Genomic DNA, 21,603 nt, shown 5'->3' on the forward strand with positions numbered 1-21,603 from the left:
AGCAATTCTATTATAACCTGTTCAGTTCACTGGATGTTGTTGGTATGTGTTTGTGTTGTGCTGTTGCTCAGTTGTTGCTCCTCTGTGGATTTTTATATTTCACATATACTGAAAAGCTAATTGACAGTGACACGTTCCTTTTACTCTCTTGATCCCTCCTTTTAAATATCAATCCACAAAGTCTAACTGCACAGTGTTATTTTGTTTGAATATGTCGTGTTATCTGGATTTTGGCAGCTTGGAAGTGAGTTCTGGCTAACATAGTAAGCTATTTATGAGACAAGCTCAAATTTTCATATTTGTTTTGTTGGCCGAGGAAAAAGAGAAAATATCCAAATGAGCCCAAACACATTGTGAATCCAGCCGCTTCGAAGTAGAGCTGTTCTTAACGAGGAATCGTCTTCTCCACTCTCATTCCTCATTCTGCCTCTCACTGACTACAAACGCATTAAACTAGTTTTGCTTTAATTACCAGCAACAAATGAAGTGCATAATTTAAACGAATTAGAGTCATTTGCAAATGAATATAGGCACTAATGTACATTTACAAGTAAATGATGTAGGACTCCTCACTATGTTGGTACAGTCGTGAATGCTGTGGAAACTGCTATGCAACCCAGGTGGATACAGCGAATAGTGAATCTGATCCAGACATTACATTGATCCTGCAGGAGCTGTTTAGGAGCTGCTGCAGACTGTAGTGGTAACATAGGTGTTGCATGTTAATAAACAAGTACAACTGCAAAACGTATAGGATAACAATGTGAATTTCAACTTTCATTTCCTTTGTCGTACAGTTTTTTTTTAACCTATGCAGATATTTTGTTAAACTCAAAAGGCTCTAAAATATAATGCTTTCTAATTTAGCTTAAACACTTGAAGATCATAGAAAAATTAAAGCAAATCAAAGAAACAGGCGGACAATTCAAGTACACACATTTGTCAGCGTTTTATCTTGGTGTGTCGTTGACAGGAAGCTGAAAGCAGGTTTGCAGGAAGTAGTAAGGGACATGGCACAGGGGTTGTGATATAATGTCTATGTGTACGTGGCTATTCTGCCAGATAAGTGGTGCCATTGGGGGAAGGGGGGGTGTTTTCCTAGTAAACAAAAATGAGCGATGTTCTGCAGGGGTGTGTGTTACCCTCTATTGGAACATGGCACCGTGGGATAGTTGAGCCCACAGGAAAGGATACCCACCCACCCCCAGCCAAATGAACCCCCCCCCTCCCCGTCCCCTTTCTATCTCTCTTCCAAGGAAAATAAACAGACCAGGCTACCAGCCACCGGTGATAACCATCATACTAGCACACAGTAATGTTTTCTATTGTCAGGTATATCTAGGGACAAAAGCACTGGTTTCTCCAGAATCCTTGAGCTATTTCAGGGAAATATGTTCCTGTTTCATTTTCCTTTTTTAAGGTCACGATGTTATACATTCCTTTTTATCCACTTTCTTATTTCATCTGCTTCAGCTAGACTACCAGGACAGTAGCAGATTTCTGTACTGACTATAGAGGGGAGGAGACAGACACCACACTTGCACCCTAGCACACTATTCTCACACAGACACCCACTCCCGCCCACTTATACTACTAATCACACACTCTCATTCCTTCTCCACCAGATCCTCTGACACAGAGCAGTCAGACTGAGACAAAGAGAAGTTCAGTAGATAAAAAGGAATTAGTGACTGTAATAGATAGAAAAGAATAAAGAGACAAGTAATAATAACAGGGAGAACAAGATTAGATAGAGAGAGCTAGGATTACCACATTTTCTTATCCTACTCACATGGATATATAGGGGCAACAGAAAACTTCTCCTTGTGTGTTTCTGGATTATGACCAAACTTTGTTGACCTCCATTCCTCAAACATACTCTGAGTGTTTCTACAATGTCTTGGGACTGCGGGCTGAGATATGTCTTCATGCCTCCTGCGTTGCAGCTGGGAGGTGTGTGTGCTTTGCGGGACAGCAGCAGCAGCGGCGGCGGAGGGATGGGCACCGTGTGCGGCCGCGAGGAGCTAACCAGCCGGCTGGGGCTGGAGGCCGTGCAGCGGCTGGCCAAAGACGGCTGTCGGCTGCTGCAGAACCACAACTACCGTCTACCCGACAGGAACCAGGCGGTGAGTAGAGAGTGCTATAGTTTGATATTATAGTACATCTTATAGTATCGGCAGGACTGCTGACGTTGTCTTGTGAACTCTTACCATGTAATCTGCAGACAGAGTTGTGGCTGCACGCTTAATGTGAGTGGAGAGTAATGGACGTCATGCGGTTAATGTTGTCATTACTGTCATCATTTTTAAGCAGGGACACACACACCTCAGGTCAGAGTTACTCATGGATTCAGGCCAGGGATCATGCGAGTAAATCCTCCTCAGCACCATCATTATTGGTGGTTCTGTCCAGCTAAGGGATAGGCACGCATGCATGCATGTATTTTCCAGCACGCCTGGCCTGTTTAGACCTTTTCTCAGTACATGAGGGCACAATTCTGCACTGACATGCACACGCCAACTAAAGTTATCACTGAAGACGCCCAGAGCTCGGGTTCATTCAGATCACTTTACTTTAAACATACACCAGTTCTGTAGCTCATCTAATGTGGGTGTTAATAATGGCTTAGCGCATCGTGATCTCATACTCTTTTTACACGCTGTCAAGTACTGTGTGTGTGCGTGTAGATGTGTGTGTGTGTCAGTTTACTGGCTAGAGCTTATAATCATTCGTGGGCGCTTGCATGTGTATGTTCATGTGCTGCTTGCCCTGTGGCAGGCTGAGTCAGAGTGGGCTGATAATGAGTGGGGTGTTAGTGAAGCGTTGTACTGTATGATCCTGCTCTACAGTACACCTGAGGGCCGGAAACGAAGGAAATGCAGTCACATTTCACCCTGCATCACCGTGGTTGTGTGTCTGTGTGAGTCTGACTGAAGCCCAGCCTTAGGGATTTTCTAAAGTGTGCATAAATCTAGTTTCATTTCTTGAAAATGTACACAATAAAAATATACTGTATTTTATCATCTTATATATTAGAGGAGGGATGCAAGAGAGAGATCAACTAGACTCCAATCTAATCATTATGCTCTAAACATTTAGGTATCAATATCATTATATCTGTATTTAGACTCTTGAAGGATTTATCTCATGTAACATAAATCTGAGCAAGTATAGCTTTAAGTTAATGTAGTTTATTGATCCTGCAGTCGTGCCCATTTTTTACTTTGTCAGAGTAAACAGAACACTGTTTGGTTATTCCAGGATGTCAAACAGAAATTCAAAGCAGCCTGGCTGTGTGTAGATTTCTTTACATAAATGACGCATCAGCACTGAAAGCATTTTTTCTCTACAAAGTATAATTTACATTTAAGGTGCCTTATCGACAAAATCTTGTTGAAAAGAAAAAGTGCACTTGTTCATATACCAGAACACAAGTAGTGTAAGGTGCATTACTGGCCACATTTCTTATTTGATTTATCCATGCCTTTAATATTATAGCATAAAAGTGTGGTGTGACATCCCCAGGTGTTGCTGTATAGCACTACAGTGTAAGCAGTTTAAACTGCATGTGACCAATACGTGTGTCAGTTTTGAGCCAAACAACATCATAAATTATTAAAAACATCTTTTGAAACAAAGATGCTTTGCAGCCCTGATTAAACTCAGTTGACCTTTTATTCGTAGGTGTTATTGTTTCAGCTCATCGTTCAGCTCAGGCTGCAGAATTTAGCAGAAACCAAAGCTAGACGACCAGCTCGATACACAACAGAAACCATTCTCCTTTTACTGGGTTGTCATGGTGATTTTCTTTTTTTTTTGGGACAGATAAGCTCTGACAAACCAGTGTGGGCTGTTTCCATAGTGATTTAACTCATGTGTCATTGCATTGCTTTGGGTTTTTCCATTTCTCAATAGTCATTTCTGACTTGCATTTTTGTTACTCTTCCACATTTAATCAGCATTAGAAGTTTCGAGAGGTCCACCTACACAAAGGGTTCTTCAGTGTTACACCATGCACTACACACTGGGCAGGTTTTGGGATTAATGCTTTATGTGTGTCCCACTATGTGTGGTTGCACATACTATCTGTGTGCTGCTGACTTAAAAGCATTGTGTGTTATACTCTTATCCATTATTTCCAGGAATCAGGCACAGAGCTATCATAACAAAGATATGGCTTGGTCAGTGTTGACACACACACATACATTAGCAGGAACAGGAAAGGAACAGAGAGTGCTTCCTTTAGGCTTTGCATGGGCATCCACCTTTCCTGACAATGTTACGTCATGCTGTGTGTCTGTGTGTGACTAACTGATAGAAACAGTGAGGGTAAAAGAGACTTTCAAATCCTGTACAAAGCTGAATATATATATAATAAATATATCCTTCGTTTTTCACACTCAAATTGAACTCTTTGACCCTGTGACGAGTGCAGCGTGTCCCCAGGTTTCTGAGCTTTCTTTTTTCTGTTTCGACTTCTCAAACCTTTCGAGCATGAAGTCTGCACAATTTGGAGACAGACAGGGGGCGAGGGAGCGGGGGGACAGGAAAAATTGGGTGAACGCAGGAGAGCTTGAGGAAGGAGCAACGAGAACAGGAAGAAACGGACCGATACACCTGTTAGCAGAGAACAAGTGACTGTCTAAAGAAATGTCAGAAGCTCTTTTTTTTATGCCTTTGAGACATTTCAGAAATGTCATACCCACAGTTTTTACCTACAGTTTTTTTAGTCTATACATTAGAGGTTGATATGTTGGTGTTATTGGGAGACAGTAAAGTAAGGAGGCATTGAAACAGGTCCATTATTTATTTGGAAAGCTCTCTCTTTGTCATTGATGTGTAACTGCCTGAAATCCCCTGTTTTTCCTTTCATATCAGATGTTTTGCTAAAACGCATGGCAGCTTGAGTAAAATGTTTCTGTTTTTTGTCTTTTGTAAATGCTGCTTTCTCCCACACTCCTCTGTCTCCCTCACTTTACTTCCCAGGCTCTTGCCTTTCATCTATCATTTCTTTTTTGTTCTCACTGTCTTTTTCTATTGCATAACTTTCTGACCCCTCCTCTCCACAAGTGCCCTTTTGGATAGTTTTACTTTTTCATGCCTCTGCGTCTTTTCCATGGCTACATTAAACGCTTTTTCTCTCATTTTGCTGTTTGCACTTACGACGTAGAAGCGTATGTGAGATGTTGCGTGCATGTTACTAATTGTCATAGTGTTACTGCTGCAAGTTTTACTTTGCTGCATTTTCTGAAAGATTTTTGATCTTGCGTGTGTTTGTGTTGTCTCACTGCCTTCCTCCATTCTTGGCTCAGAGTTGTTTTTCTTGGCATCTGTGTAAAGAATGTAAGTGTTGTCGGAAAGATCAACAGCTTGCTACTGAATCAGGAAGGCAGAACATTTTCTTCTCCTTTGTTTTTACAGTAGTTGTAATTGGTTACATAATGGGTGTGTTTTTTTAAGTGTATTTCTAGAGCACTTTATTATATATCTGATGGTGTAGAGTGACAGGAAGCGTCAACAGAGATAGAGAAGGGAGACTCGTGATAAAGCCGATCCCAGTCTCTGTTCAGTGCCGTGTCCCCTTTAGACCCTTAGGCCACCAAACTTGTTATCTCGGCACCAGATCAGGGTCGCTGGGCGCGGTGTCTGTGCCAGGCCATAATGTGATTAATAATGGTTTGTCAGATGAGCTGTCACTGCTTTGCTAATATCCTGTTTGCATTTCTGTGTTGTTAACCCTTCCGTATGATTATTTTTAGCATGTTATAGAGGAAATTAAACATCATGTAATTAGGACTATGTCCTTTTATGAAAGTCCCTGTTCTCTACAGGTGGATGGTGTTTTTGTCTGCTTTTCAGGTCTGTGAATTCAGCTTAGTTTAGTGTTTGTGTTTATCTCGAAATTTAGATAAAGTTTAGCCCTAGGGGATTTCACAGTTGCATTCCTTGCTATTTTGGTATGAATGTTTTGGGCCTGACAAGAGTTAGGGGGTGGTGCTCAGGTTTCTTCTGTATAGAATAATTATATCAAAGTTATTACTTTGCTGTGTTTTGGAAGGTCTTAAGGTAACACTTAATGTTATATAAAGTAGAAGAACTAAGCAAAAAACAAACAAACCCCAGTGCAATGACATATTTATTTTCTTGTTGGCTTATCACAGTACGAGCTCTAAACATGGAAGTGTGATGGTTGAATAACTGTTCAGGTGATCAGCCTGATAGTCTACTATTCTAACAAGTTGGAGGGGGTGTAAAGGTACCATCAACCAGCAATTATCATTCCTTTAGAAAAGGAATTAGACACGCTACAGCACACTGGATGTGATGGCTGCTGCTGCACATCTGTGTCACACTCCCATAGAATATGAATCACTGAAACATGTCTGCACACACACACCACTTTGGGCATATTGTTTTGTCTGACACAAGTCAGATCCCACCTGCTGTCTCTTGGGATCAGACTGATCCTTTCATCGTACAATACCAGAGATGTGTGTGTGTTTGTGTGTGTGTGTGTGTTGCTCTCTGCTCTCTGCAAACTTGTCTCAGTTTTTTTTCTAAACGTTATACAGGTATGTTTGTGATTCAAAAAAAAACTCAACAAAAAACAAATATATACCCATTTCAATTATTTATTTTTACCAGTAAAACCAATATAACATCTCCACATTCACAAATATACATTTCTGACATTCAAAAACAAAACAAAAACAAATCAGCGACCAATATAGCCACCTTTCTTTGCAAGGACACTCAAAAGCCTGCCATCCATGGATCCTGTCAGTGTTTTGATCTGTTCACCATCAACATTGCGTGCAGCAGCAACCACAGCCTCCCAGACACTGTTCAGAGAGGTGTATTGTTTTCCCTCCTTGTAAATCTCACATTTGATGATGGACCACAGGTTCTCAATGGGGTTCAGATCAGGTGAACAAGGTGGCCATGTCATTAGTTTTTCTTCTTTTATACCCTTTCTTGCCAGCCACGCTGTGGAGTACTTGGACGCGTGTGATGGAGCATTGTCCTGCATGAAAATCATGTTTTTCTTGAAGGATGCAGACTTCTTCCTGTACCACTGCTTGAAGAAGGTGTCTTCCAGAAACTGGCAGTAGGACTGGGAGTTGAGCTTGACTCCATCCTCAACCCGAAAAGGCCCCACAAGCTCATCTTTGATGATACCAGCCCAAACCAGTACTCCACCTCCACCTTGCTGGCGTCTGAGTCGGACTGGAGCTCTCTGCCCTTTACCAATCCAGCCACGGGCCCATCCATCTGGCCCATCAAGACTCACTCTCATTTCATCAGTCCATAAAACCTTAGAAAAACCAGTCTTGAGATATTTCTTGGCCCAGTCTTGACGTTTCAGCTTGTGTGTCTTGTTCAGTGGTGGTCGTCTTTCAGCCTTTCTTACCTTGGCCATGTCTCTGAGTATTGCACACCTTGTGCTTTTGGGCACTCCAGTGATGTTGCAGCTCTGAAATATGGCCAAACTGGTGGCAAGTGGCATCTTGGCAGCTGCACGCTTGACTTTTCTCAGTTCATGGGCAGTTATTTTGCGCCTTAGTTTTTCCACATGCTTCTTGTGACCCTGTTGACTATTTTGAATGAAACGCTTGATTGTTCGATGATCACGCTTCAGAAGCTTTGCAATTTTGAGACTGCTGCATCCCTCTGCAAGATATCTCACTATTTTTGACTTTTCTGAGCCTGTCAAGTCCTTCTTTTGACCCGTTTTGCCAAAGGAAAGGACGTTGCCTAATAATTATGCACACCTGATATAGGGTGTTGATGTCATTAGACCACACCCCTTCTCATTACAGAGATGCACATCACCTAATATGCTTAATTGGTAGTAGGCTTTCGAGCCTATACAGCTTGGAGTAAGACAACATGCATGAAGAGGATGATGTGGACAAAATACTCATTTGCCTAATAATTCTGCACTCCCTGTATTTTCACTTTAGACACAGATCGTTGCAAAAGCAGTTACTATCTAGTGCGTTGTTCACACTTTTATGAAGCGTAGCACATTTTTTTAAGATCTAGTTAGTGTTGTTTTCAGAGGTTTGGTTTCTTTTTATCAGTCAGTGGAAATGTTACATCTAAATTGTTAATTTTATGGCCAGCTAAAGAGAAAAAACAGCCTTGCACTGACTCTCTGTGTCAGTTGTGACTGCTGCTCAGTCCTTCTGGCTGGGACAGAGACTGCAGCGAGCATCTGGAGGAGAGACGTCGCTTCTTTATCCATCTCTGCTCTCCTGCTCCTTTGATCTCTCTCTCTCTCCTCTGCTTTTCTCTCTTCTCCTCCGGCTCTTTCTTATTGTGCTCCTTCGTTCACCTGGAGCTCTGTTACTGTTACACTGCACCATCATAGCAGGAGCGTGTGTCTGTGTGTTTGTGTGCGTGTATCAGAGTCATGGATCAAGTTGCTGCACATTTATGGAGCCGGAGATCATTTAAAGCTGACATTCATAGATGTCCTCATTGTAATATAATTCTTGAAATCTTTCCAAAGGCAGAGGAAATGCAATCCTTCCCTTTGAAGCTGCCAACACAGGCAGTGTCTAAAAGTGTGGATTAAAACTGAGGTGTGAGTTTGCTTATGTGTTGGAAAAACACATAATAAGGGCAATATCTGAGAGGTTTACAAAAACTAGAATTGCATGCTAGCTGCTTTCTTTAATAGAATCACACAAACCATATTTTATATAATTACTGTTTTAAATGCATCCTTTGCTTTAATTTTATATTATTTATTGAACACCACGTAGAGACCACAGTTATAAGCTAAAGGAGGCAGTTGATTTGCTTAAATGTTTGGTAAAAGCAGATGGGAAATAAACAAAGTTGGCAAAAACCACAAAGAGTGTTCAAATCCACTACAGAGTACGTAAGAAAGTCACATGGGATGCGTCGTATTGTTCTGTACTGTTTGAAATCTTGCGTCTACTCCTTTAATCGCCTTCCAGCGGTTTTGTCCTTGCCTGACTATGTTATATTTTTCTCACATTTTCTCTTTTAGGAGGCGGTAGGAAGGGTTTGTCTAAAGGAGAGAGGTCGGGACGTATTGGTGTTGCGGAGAGTGACATCATCAGTGACATCGCCATCGGATAGGCCCTCACCAACATCGTCCGGGGGCGGGTCCAGAGAGGAGGATTGCGACAAGAGGTTGGTCCCTCCTCCTGCATAATGAGGGCCCTCCACACTAACAATGGCAATGAAAACATAATCATAGTCCTCCTGTCTCTTTTGGGTTTTTAGTTTTTTTTCTTTGGGATATCAAGTTGCAGACACACACTTTTGCATATGCAAGCAGAATATCAGTAGGGCTGTCAAAATTGTGTGGGCGTGTATGTGTTTGTCTAGGATAATGTATGCTTTGGCTTCTGGCAGAGTGCAGGAAGGAGAGAATGGCTTTTTGTTTTCAGCTGGAAGAGGAAAATAGATCACATAAGACTGGTTTACTTCCTTCCATATATCAGTGTGTTTTAGGATCTTATGCTGTACGTATAATTACACATCTGTGTTCCTTTCCAAGTGCAGTTCTTCGAAGTTGATTTCTTTGAATTGAATACACATAGCACAGCATACCACAGTCTTTGACCTAAGGCACAATGCAGGGAGTGTCAGTGACAGGCAGGTTAAGTGGGTGTATGTGTATGTGTGTGTAAGCAGTTTTCAGTGTTTTCCGTAGACGTTGGTTCTCTGTCAGAGTTACTGTAGGAGCTGTCAGAGAGAGGGTTTCAATCTCTGGAGCTCTCGGCTGACAGGAGCAGACAGCAGAGCAGTTTGCATCCAGAATGAGCGACCCTTACAGGGCTGAACTGGGAACAGTTTAGATATGAAGATGACCTCTGAGCTAGTCACGCTTGCAGAGGCAGAGGAGGATTTAGATGAAGATAGTGATGAAGACGATGACGATGAAGAGGAGGATAGCAGTCATGATGGTGATGGAAGCAAGTCAGAGATGTTTGCATTTAATGTTCCCCATTTTCGCTACATTGATGACGACGACGCGGAGGAGTATATGGACGAAGGCAGGGTGGCAGGGTGGAGGAACACAAGTGGTACTTGGTCCTCTTGCTATATTGAGGAAGATTACTGCAACTCTTCATCTTACAGGTATGTGGTGGTGTCCGGTACGCCGCTTAAGATTTTGGAGCATCTGCTAAGTGACCTACGATTGGATGACCAAAGAGGGGCACCAGAGAACAAGGAGAGCGGTGAGTTTGGAGACATGTAAACACACAAACACACATTTGATTGTCCTTGAAGCTGTAGTCAGAGGCATGTCTTTGTGAAGAACCATCTACATCATGGCATAAATGTGTAGAGTTTAATTGTAAGTCTTAGTATCTTGTGTTAAATGAGGCCCCACACCTCTTGCCAAGGACTTTGTTTCCCAGCTGCGCAAGTTACAACACAACCCAGCCCCGATCTCTCTGTCTCTTTTAATTTCCCCGAAGTTGGGTCAGACCTGTGAGGTATGAGCATTTCCCTGCTGTGTTTGAGCCTGTGTGTGGCTGCATGAGTCAGCCCTCAAACCATATCCAGGTGTGCGTGTATGTGCATTCATTCAGCCATGTCAGTGGCCACAAATATGAGGAGCATTCAGGAGGTTAAATGCTCTAATGGGTTTGTGAAATGATTGCCACGGGGTGCTTTAGGCAGTTGTGCCGCAAACAATTTCAGTGTTAACTGTCATGTCACATTTACACAAACCTTAAGTCTAGCTTATTACATTATGGATTGTTTTATAGTGCAGTAATCTTTTACTCAGGAAATATTAGCAATCCTTGATGTAATTAGTTAATCTTTTATCAGAATCAGAATCAGAAACTTTATTGTCATTGTCATGAGAACAACGAAATTAAGAATGGTCCCCGATCATTGCATCATCCCTAGCAATATCAAAATATAAATAAAACAATAAAATTCAATAAATAAAATAGATAGAATACTTAAAATACTAATAAGATATAACAGTAAAACATTCACATACATTCCCACACACATGCTTCAGACCGTGCATAGATTAACACAAGAGTGGCGTGATGGACATTTTTTTGTAGTATTCAGATGTGTTATTGCAGTTGGATAACAGCTGTGTTTGAGTCTATTAGTCCTTGCTCTGATTGCCCTGTACCGTCTGCCTGAGGGCAACAGTTCGAACAGGGAGTGGCCAGGATGTGAGGTGTCTTTTATGATGTTTTGGGCCTTTTTAAAACAGTGGGCGTTGTGTAGAACTTCCAGTGTGGGGAGAGGGCAGCCAGTGATCTTTTGGGCGGTGTTAATGATCCCTTGGAGTGCTTTCCTCTGAGCCCCTGTGCAGCTAGTGTACCAGATGCATATGCAGTAAGTTAGAACACTCTCAATGGTGGCTCTGTAGAAGGACACCAGCAGTCTCTGTGTGATGTTATTCCTCCTGAGAATTCTCAGGAAGTACAGTCTCTGTTGGGCCTTTTTCAGCAGCTCGGAGGTGTTCACACTCCAGGAAAGGTTCTCCTCTATATTGACTCCCAGGAAGCGGAAGCTTGCCACCCTTTCTACACAGTCCCCATTTATGAATAGTGGTTGGATCTCTGCCTTTTTCCTTCTGAAGTCTATTATGAGTTCTTTGGTTTTTGAAGTGTTGAGGAGGAGGTTATTGGCCTTACACCATGACGTCAGCTGCTCCACCTCGTCTCTGTACGTAGACTCGTCTCCCTTGGAAATGAGCCCCACCACTGTGGTGTCATCTGCAAATTTCACAAAGATGTTGCTGTGGTGGCGAGGAGTGCAGTCGTGTGTGTAGAGAGAGTAGAGCAGTGGACTGAGCACACAGCCCTGGGGTGAGCCAGTGCTGAGACTCAGGGCTGAGGATGTGTGATCATATTTGAATTTAGAAAGCACTAAAATCGTGGTGAAAAATTGGCATTCTTAAATATCAATGGGTCTTGACTTCTTTCCTTCTAATTACATTTCAGAGCCATCACAGATCCCAGGTCCACTATAATAATGCTTTAATCACAGAGGGAGGTCTGGGTCCCGGCATTCATTTTATAAAACCCTGCACTTGTCTGTTAGCATCTATTCTAGACAAGGCTCCTTTATGCATCAGCCCCCTCAGCACCACCAGTTCCCAACAGTCCACAGGGAGCCATCTCACTGAATTGCAGGAAGCAAACGAAGAAAGACGGAGAGATAAATGTGGGAGAGAGAGAAGGAGAGCAAGAGAGGACTGAGATGGTCTTTGTGGAGGAGCTCTGTCTGATATTTATTTAGTGAAAATGAGAAAACACTTGCTTTTTTTATGACAGCACAGGGAAGGGAGGAAGTGGGAATGCAAAATTTATCTTCATCTTCTCCCCATCTGTGTGTATGTCTATGTCTACCTTTGCATTATGGTTGGTGTTTCCTGAATAAGCACATATGTGTATGTGTGTGTATGCGTGTGTGTGTGAGTGAATGCATCAGTATGCCGTTTTAGGTGGCTTAACGGTGCAGCATGTTGAACAGGCTCAAACACGCTTCCGCAGCGATTACCCCAAACACCCCTCACCGTGCACCGTGCACGCACAAAGAGAACACAGACGCAACAAAAACACAGCAGCAGATTAGTGCGATTAGTTCAGCACACACACAGTTTCTCTCTCTTCTTGTTTCCACCCCTTTCTCTCTCACAAGAGATAAAATGCCCAAGGTCAGAACTCAGTGAGTTATTCATCAGGGTGTTATGTGTGTGTCTGAGCGCATGTGTTTGACTTTGTGTGTGCCAGCGGGTAAACGCAGAGGGCATATGTTGAAGATGAAAATGGATATTTATCATCACAGAGAGCTGGGAGAGGGTGAATGTAGGAGGAGAGAAGTAGCAGGGGGAAATGTAATCGCTAAGAAGGAGAAAATGAAAAATGGGGGTGTGTGGAGTGGAGGAGGGGGTAGATGGGGATACTTTAGGATGGAGAGACAGAGGGTGGGAAACAGGAAAAGAACTCATAAATGGTCAAGAAAGGGCTCCACTTCCTCAGATTGAATAGGAAGTGTGAGGAAAGTGAGTGAACGGGGTTCTGAAAAAGTGATAAGTACTGTCAGACCTGCTTAAAATATTTCTCAAGAGTTGTGTTTTTATTTTTAAAGCAAAGGCCGTTGATAAAATATTAATGCTTCAGCCTATGCTCGGTCTTCTATAATTGATTTCTTTGCTCTCTGCCTGACAGAGTCATATGTGGGTCACACATTTTCCCAGGGAAAGAGTTGACACCACACACACACACACACACACACACACACACACACACACACACACACACACACACACACACACACACACACACACACACAGAGCAACTTCTTCACAGCACCAACAATGGCTCATTACCCATCTGCCACGAGGGCTGTTTATATTTGGTTCTTACCCATTGATCACCTGCTGAGTCTCACACACACTCTTGGCTTCTATCTTGCACATTAGCTCGCTCCACTCTGATAAATTTGAGTAGGTTTTTTTTTTGTTTTTGAAGTTGTTTGGAAAATGAGCCAAGAGGAAGAAAAGCCTGACTTGCTCATTGTCATAGGTTTGTTTAAATTTCCCCCGGGGACCCAAAAAACCTGGTGAGACATCAAAAATTCTCTTGACAAAGAAAAATAGCTCAATATTTAGTAAAAAGCAGCTTTGGGTAAAATTATAAAGAAAGTATAATCTGCTTCGTCAGGACTGTGTGGGAGTGATTGGTGACATAAGAAAGTAACTTTAAACTCCAGAATATTTAAATTAATGTCAATCCAAGTTTAATTATGCAGCAAATGGTTGTCTCAAGGCAGTTTATACTGTAAGATAAAGACACTGCAGTATTCTCGAGAAAACTCTAAGCAGTCAAACAGCTGGCTATGATCGAGCACTTTGTGTAGGTGGGAAAGAAAAACTTCCTTTTAAGAGGAAGAAACCTCTGGCAGAACCAGGCTCAGGAAGGGGGAGATCTCCATGTAAAGGGAAAGAGAAGAGTGTGAATGTTTGGAGTTGTAGTTTGCTATGTATCCATCTGTATCATTATTATTATTATTATTATTATTATTATTATTATTATTATTATTATTATTAATAAATGTGTACTATTAAAAATGCTTTGCTGGGAACTGTGAAAATGGGTTATAATTATCTTTGGATTCCTCCCTATAAAGAGACACTGTTCATGTAACATGTGATTATTGCTGCTTTAAGTCTAGTCGAAGGGCAAGTAAAAGAAGAAAATAGGGCATTGAGCTCAAGCTTGAAGATTTATCGTTCGACCTCTCTTTTGTATCTTAAAAAGCTGTAATTGATTTTTAAAGTGAAACTAACTTCTGCTGCTCATCTGGGGAAATCAGAAGTTAATTGAAAGATAGAAGAATATAAGATACTTTGTTTTGGCTTTCCACATCTTAATCCCACAGATAAGGAGAAAACATATCTTGGATTTTAGATTTTTAACAATGTTTTTTTCTGTTTTTCAGAAATGCTGCTGGATGATTTCCTGTTAACGTATCTGGTGTTCATGTCCACTCATGACCTCTGTCAGGCCCTGCTGGGACAATATCCTTACAAGGAAAACCATGCATTGATTCAAACACAATCATATTAACACACATATTTCAGACTCCATATTCCCCTTTGTTGTTCCTTGACCACAGTCACCTATAGCAGCGCACGCTGCAGGGGCCAGGAGGAGGGCAAAGATGCCCTCTTCAGGAAACGTAAAGTACTGCAGCTTGTTTCCCACTGGAGCAGACTCTATAAGGATTTCCTAAAGGAAGAGGAGCACGTCAGGAGCTTCATGAAGGTATGGCCTTCTTCACTATTTCTGATTATATAGTTTTAAAGACATGTTGAGTTTGATCCAGTCTTGTCTTCTCTTAAATGTATTGCTGAAGAACATCAAAAGGCTCATTCATCTTCATTTGTCTCCCTGTCTTCTAAATTAAGTTGTCCTTCCTTAAGTTCTGCATGACTGGACATCAAGTGCTTTTTAGAAAGGATAAGGAGCTTTGTGTATGTGTGTTTGTGCACATGTGTGCGCTTGCTGCATGTGATGACAAACTGATCGGCGTTCCTGCCTTCTCCCACAAGCAAATCCTTCATTACTAGATTCATCTCATCCTTCTGGCAAATAATAAAATGCAGGAGTTTCTGAATGTATCGTGAGATGTGTTTTGTATGACTTCACAGAAGAATCCAAAATAACAGTGACAATTATTATACAATTATGATGCTTTATTCCACATTATAATCTGGTAGCTTCTTCAATTTGTATCACGTATGGGCATGGTAGTGATTGAAAGCACACACAGAATCCTAAGTGTCACATAACCTCCCATAACTCACATTTTTCTTCACAAACGCTGCTTGCGTCTGTCTGCGTTCTTGTTATTTTCACATGGTTCGCTGCATCGACTCGGGATGTCTCTGACACCGAAGGGGAAACAAACAAACACACACAACACAATCAAACGTGTACACCCACACGCACACACATATACTCGCACATCACTTGTCCCTCCGTAACCTGACGGCTCCGTTGCTCGGTGCCGGGTTGCCATGGAAACCAAAGTGGTAGGGTTGGCATTGGTATAATCTCAAATGGAGTGTGTAACCCAGGTGATAGTTGCCTAGTAACAGAGGAACGAGAGGGGAATAGGGACCGGAGGCTACAGTGGGTCAATGACAACGATAAGGAGGCGTCTGGAGATGCGTGTGCGTTTGTGTGGATCCGTGCAAGTTCTGAGAGCTAATTCAGTTGCGTCACTTATTCTGTGACATGTCCAGGCATAGGTTTAAGTACTGCACTTGGTGATGGAGGAACTATCACACTGGAACTAAAGGAGTTAAACAGAATGTATGTGTTTAGGAATGTAGCAGTCTATTCCCAGCATTGGTGTCTGTGCTGCTCCACCTACACATTACACCTACAGTTCAACTATGGAAACCCATGCCATGAAGCTCCCGGTGCACAATTTTTTTGTTGATGTTAACACCAGAGGAGATTTAGAGCTCTGCAGTTACTGAGTCAGCAGAGCGTTGGCAATTTTTACACACTATGCGCTTCAGAACTCGGTGACCCCGTTCTGTAATTGAGTTGCTGCCGTTCCCAATCACCTCCAGTTTGTTATAATACCACTTAGAGCTGATTGTGGAGTATCTAGGAGAGAGGGAATTTCATGAGCTGACCTGTTATGACAGTGACATCCTATCACAGTACTCTGCTCAAATTCATTGAGCTCTTTAGAGCGAAACATTTTTTTTAAACAAATATTTGTAAAGGCAGGTTGCCTGGTTAGGGTTTTGATTTTTATACACATGTGGCAATGAGACCTAAAACACCAGTATTCAAAGATTTTGGTGTGGCAACGTAGTCAAAGTAAAATTGATATTTATACAATTGATATTTTTAGCTCTGATGTGCATCCAGACAAATGTGTTATAAAGAGCTAAGTTATTTAGAAGAGGTGAAAAAACATATGTAATGGATATTAATATCAGCAGATAATGCAGGCTGAGGTATCAGACACAGAATGCGTTATAGATTTTCTTTTTCTTTTAGTATCTGGGTTTAAAAGTACAACATTAAGTAACAGATAAATGTAAAATGTTGAACTGATGCTTCCATATTTATTAGACAGCATGTATTTTGATAAAACAATTACAAATAAAGCAGTTTGGGGTTTGGCTAAATGAATCAAGACAATCTGATTAAGTTAACTTTGGTTATGGGGATTCTGTCACGGTTTTCCAGGGCAAACTGTAGGGATGTGGGGAAAGGAGGACCCAGAACGCAGGACTCTTCACTGCAAGCGGTGCGTTTATTTACAGTGCAAAAAAGCAATAAATCCCCGTGCTCTCCCTTTACTCCCGTGTCGTGTCTTCTTCCCGAAAAGTCCCAGTTTAGTGCTCTCTGCTCCTGTGTCTCTGCACTCCCCGTGCTCACTGCTGTCTCTCGTCCCACACTCCTCCTGAGGAAAACAATAGAGGCAGCCGTTAAAACACTTAATCCAAGCAGGAATACACTCACTGACTTTCCAACTAAACTACAAGACTGACGTGAAGTCTAACGCAATAAGTTCAGATAACTATGGCACATACACAGCTGTTTATTACACAGTCAGCGCAGAGTGATCCTGGTTGTTATGTTGCATTGAGGTCAGTCTTTGTATACATGTGTTTATAAAATGTTCCTCACACTAAAAGCTGTGATTGGCTCTTATGCCTGCTGTGCAATAGAGTGAGGACACGTTCTTTTTTTTTTCTGGCTCAGACAACCTTTACCATTAGTCAAGAAGTATTTAGCATGAATCATGTGATCATGGATTTTAATAACATTTCCTTTCTCTGTCTGTCAGACTCTGTACAGGTGTGTTTTAGAAGATCTGTACGAGTTCCCCACATTGGAGAAAGACCTGAAGGAGTTTCAGAAACTTCTGCGTCGCAGGCAGTAAGAGACATTAAAGAAGCATGTGATGATGTGTAAACTCATCTGTCTGCCTTATTTTGACTACCCGTAACCTCCTTCACTCCTTCACTAGTTTCTTTGTTTCTTGTAGCACGGTGGATGACTGCCCTCCAAACCAAAAGGTATAACACACAAATGGATATGAGAGAGAATCTGTCACATATTTAGAAAAAGATTGACTCACATTGGCCACTGTACTTACTGACTTATCCACAACAAGTTAAAACAGATGGAGGATCTGTATTTTTGCATTGTTAAATAACACAGAAACAACATTTTTAGATTTTCTTTAAGCAGTGTAGGTGCTGATGGAGATAATATAGGTGCTATCAGTGCCTAATAACATCCAGCACAGACTAGATAAAGCATTTCAAATCTCCATTTGTCCTCCGCTCTTCTCGCAGAGCAAACAAACGTATCAGCATATGAGTCTGAAGGAAAACTGTTTGCAGCTCCGCAGTCCACAGACCGATACCAGAGAGGGTGAGTAACAGACACAGACATACACAATCACTGCCCCAAACTCTACACAGTTATGCATAATTACAGTTGTGGAGTGTAATTTTAGTTTGCACATGCAAATTGCTTAAATTGTGTTTTCAACTATATTTTTGGCAAAAACTAACTGAAGTTTTCTTTCTCCAGCATTTCAGCATTCATTTATTTTAGACATTTACTCTCGCCATGTTTGCGTGTTTTTCAGTTATTTGCTGCGTGTACGTGAGTGCCGACTCCTACCTGAGTGTCCACACGCATCCCTCGCTGGAGGCCCGTGAGCTTCTGCGGATTGTGGCTCTGAAGATGGACAGAGCAGAAGAGGACATGGTGCTCGCCGTGGTGTCGCACACTGGAGGTAAATGCGATTCAAGCACAATTCAAGTAGAACATATAGTCAAGATAGTTTTCTAATATAAGCAATATGTGGGATTTACTCCTGCTGCCTGACCTGCTCCTCAAAAATAGCTGTACAAGTCCTCCTAGCTGGGAATCACTGATCCATTTTCTTGGCTCTCGTTCATCTCTCTCCTTCTGTCTGTGTTTGTCTCTGAAGAGCGGAGGGTGTTACAGCCCAGTGACTGTGTGTACTCTGAGTCTCTGACCCCACAAGGAAAGCTTGTGGCCTGTCGCAGGGATCTTACTGAGATCTTGGTATGTAAATGGCTGCATTTTTTTTTGTCTTTCTGTAACATTCAGTCTTTAAAAGAAGCTGAAGTTGCAGCTTGCAGGTCCAAAGCAAAACACAGCAAACAAAGTTAGTTATTTAGCCTCTGTATCACTTTCTTGACAAATCAGGCATGAAAATGAGTATTTCACTTCCCCAGCAGACATATTTTCAGTGTTGCAATGAGTCATGCAGCAGCAAACTGGAGAGGCTCAGGCCTGGTGATTGTTATTAACTCTGACTCAGTAGGAGAGGAAAACGTGTGAGCCACAATTATTGTGTGGTTGCCCGACAGTGACATCTGGACTGGAAAGTGCCGTTTCAGGGCACCTTTGTAAAGGGGCATCATCATCACAGAGTGAGATCTATGTCTGAATGTCTTAGCGGCTAGAGCCTGGCTGATTTGTTGGTGGGGCGATATTAGCTATCTGCAGCACTATCGTTATCGGCGTTTATAACAGCTGATAAATGAAAAGGTCCCAGAACAGATGTGGCCATAATGCCACATACACACTGATGCAGATGCAAATTGACTAATGCTCCTGATAGGATTTTATTTGAGCATGCCTTGTCTTTTTGTGCAATAATTTAAATTTCTCTACGGGTTTGTATGTGCAGCCTCCTTTAACAGACAGTGCTGAGCTAAGCAGGAGGCCAGTTCGACTCCTGGGCATCAACACCTGGGATGTGGCAGCTGCCCTCACACACCTGGATTGGAGTCTCTTCAAATCCATTCACGAGGTATCCACTCATACAGATGAATGTATGTGGTGTATGCACAGAGTTTTAAATAAATTCATATTGACGACAGATGCTGCTGAAGTTTACGCATCAGAATATAAGCAAATGCTCAGCGAGACTTCCTGGATCATGAGCACAGCTCAGCCAGCAGCTGAGTGGCTTTTTAGATGTGTTGTTCTTGTAAAAACTTTAAACATAGCACAGATGAAGAGACACAGGCTCCATCTTGGCGTGCTTTCCCATTTGGTACTAGAGTACATTTGAGCACTTTCTTTTTCTTTCCTGGTTTTATATCGTATACGAGAATTGTTTTTGTTTCAGTTTTTGATTTTAAATTCAAAAAAATTAAGCAATAGCAAGATTAGAGTGAAACAAGCAATGGCGAGGTAGCCTCGTTTATAGAGGGAGAACACACCCAAGGATGTGTGATTCTTGATGTGTTTCACTCACACTCTTTCTTTCCGTCAACATGCAGCAGGAGCTGGTGTACTACACTCTCAGCCGCGCTCCTGGCACTGGCCACACGGCGGCGCTCTCAGTCCTGCTGCAGCGCTGTAACGAGGTGCAGCAGTGGGTCATGTCCGAGGTGCTCATGTGTGTGTCGCTCAACAAGCGAGTACAGCTTCTCAAGAAGTTTATCAAGATTGCAGCTCAGTAAGAACAGAACACACACGTGGTCATGTAAACAAAATGAAGAGTATGTTTTAAGCACATCATGTTTCATCTCCTTTTTTTTAATAACATTTTTCTGCTTCTGCCTGTGTTGCACACAGCTGTAAAGCCCAGAGAAATCTGAACTCTGCATTTGCCATCATCATGGGTCTCAACACAGCTGCTGTCAGTCGACTCAACCAAACGTGGGAGGTAAGTCTTAACAGAACTGAGTCTGTTCATTACGATGCCTATTTTCAAGTCCAGCTCTGAGCAAACGCTTTCCCTTTCAGAAATGTCCGGGGAAGTTCAAGAAGCTCTTCTCAGAGCTGGAACTCATCACGGTGAGACCTGGTGGACAGAGATAGAGAAACACGCAGAGATGAAAATGTGCTATTCCTTTAAATGCTTCCTCCTTTTCTTTACTCTGCTTTCTGTTTTCCTCCATCTCTTTTTCTAGGATCCATCTCTAAACCACAAAGCCTACAGAGAAGCCTTCAAGAGGATGAAACCTCCTAAGATCCCTTTCATGCCTCTTCTCTTAAAAGGTATCTACTCTAAATCCTACACACACGTGCGCACACACACACAGAAACACTGAATGAATCCCTAATAAGCCCGTCTCCTGCTTTTAGATATCACTTTTATCCACGAGGGAAATAAGACCTTCCATGACAACTTGGTCAACTTTGAGAAGTTGGTGAGTTTGAGTCATTTCTTTAATGTCTTTCAGTGCCTCAAACCATTTCCATGTGACATTTAAGTATTTTTTCCTTTCAGCTTCTCTAGATTTATTCTGCAGACTTAAGCTTTGCAGTGTAGGTGATAATAAGGTCACGATACTTGGATATTTGTATTGTGACAATGAAAGAGTGCAACAGTGAGATTTTGGAAGTAAAAATCACATTTATATTTTTCATGGGTGTTTTGATTATGAGCTATAATGTTGTAATCATCCAAAGCAGACTTACTAAGAGCTTTTTCTGAAATGTCAGTGGAGAAAACAAATGGGAAATTCATGTTTGTGCTCAGGGTCCTTAAAAAAGCAGGGACTGTTGTGCTCTGTAGTTTTTGTTTTGTCAGTATTCTGCAATATATTATAACAATACCAAGTTGCATCTGTGGTGAATACATCATACATCTGATGAAGGCACCATCTACTATTTGTTGTCAAGTTGACTGATGAAAGTAGATGCTTTGTATTTCCAGAGTACATGCTGAGTGGTGAATCCACCATCACCAATAGTAAAACGCTGGCCTGTTGAAATGTGTTTGGTTTGTAAAAAGATGGATGTTTTGGACAAAAGAAAAGCTCTTGATGTTTACCAGAACAAATGTGATCTTTCCAGTTTAATGTCACCCTAATGCAACATGTGTTCTCTTAAACCAACAGCATATGATTGCAGACACGGTGAGAATGATTCGCCACTGCCAAAGTGACCAGTCAGGTGGGTTATGTCATTTTTTTACTGAACTGAATCTTTAGGTTCAAAGTCGCGCTTCTGATCACTCTATAGTGTAGTTAGGAAGGACATCCAATGTAAAACATATCAAACATGCAGGTTGCTGAAGTTTAGGTACTTATTAAGT

The 21,603-nt window shown here is 41.8% G+C and overlaps 1 protein-coding gene across 1 annotated transcript in view; it reads left to right on the top strand.

Moving 5' to 3' along the window:
* rapgef5a (Rap guanine nucleotide exchange factor (GEF) 5a) overlaps window positions 1-21,603 on the top strand; it is a 51,564-nt gene that overhangs the window by 25,471 nt on the left and 4,490 nt on the right. The window contains exons 9-25 of the mRNA XM_085395719.1: window positions 1,947-2,126; window positions 9,023-9,168; window positions 10,123-10,223; window positions 14,470-14,548; window positions 14,651-14,795; window positions 17,350-17,441; window positions 17,551-17,581; window positions 17,864-17,942; window positions 18,163-18,312; window positions 18,511-18,608; window positions 19,240-19,362; window positions 19,838-20,016; window positions 20,136-20,226; window positions 20,307-20,357; window positions 20,474-20,561; window positions 20,649-20,713; window positions 21,407-21,461. Coding sequence (XP_085251845.1) covers window positions 1,947-2,126; window positions 9,023-9,168; window positions 10,123-10,223; window positions 14,470-14,548; window positions 14,651-14,795; window positions 17,350-17,441; window positions 17,551-17,581; window positions 17,864-17,942; window positions 18,163-18,312; window positions 18,511-18,608; window positions 19,240-19,362; window positions 19,838-20,016; window positions 20,136-20,226; window positions 20,307-20,357; window positions 20,474-20,561; window positions 20,649-20,713; window positions 21,407-21,461 — 1,753 coding nt within the window. The remainder of the gene's footprint in view (window positions 1-1,946; window positions 2,127-9,022; window positions 9,169-10,122; window positions 10,224-14,469; window positions 14,549-14,650; window positions 14,796-17,349; window positions 17,442-17,550; window positions 17,582-17,863; window positions 17,943-18,162; window positions 18,313-18,510; window positions 18,609-19,239; window positions 19,363-19,837; window positions 20,017-20,135; window positions 20,227-20,306; window positions 20,358-20,473; window positions 20,562-20,648; window positions 20,714-21,406; window positions 21,462-21,603) is intronic.

The sequence above is a fragment of the Rhamphochromis longiceps genome, linkage group LG22, assembly GCF_057381845.1.
Source record: "Rhamphochromis longiceps isolate RC_006_pf linkage group LG22, R_longiceps_female_GT1.1, whole genome shotgun sequence".
Classification (NCBI taxonomy): domain Eukaryota; kingdom Metazoa; phylum Chordata; class Actinopteri; order Cichliformes; family Cichlidae; genus Rhamphochromis; species Rhamphochromis longiceps.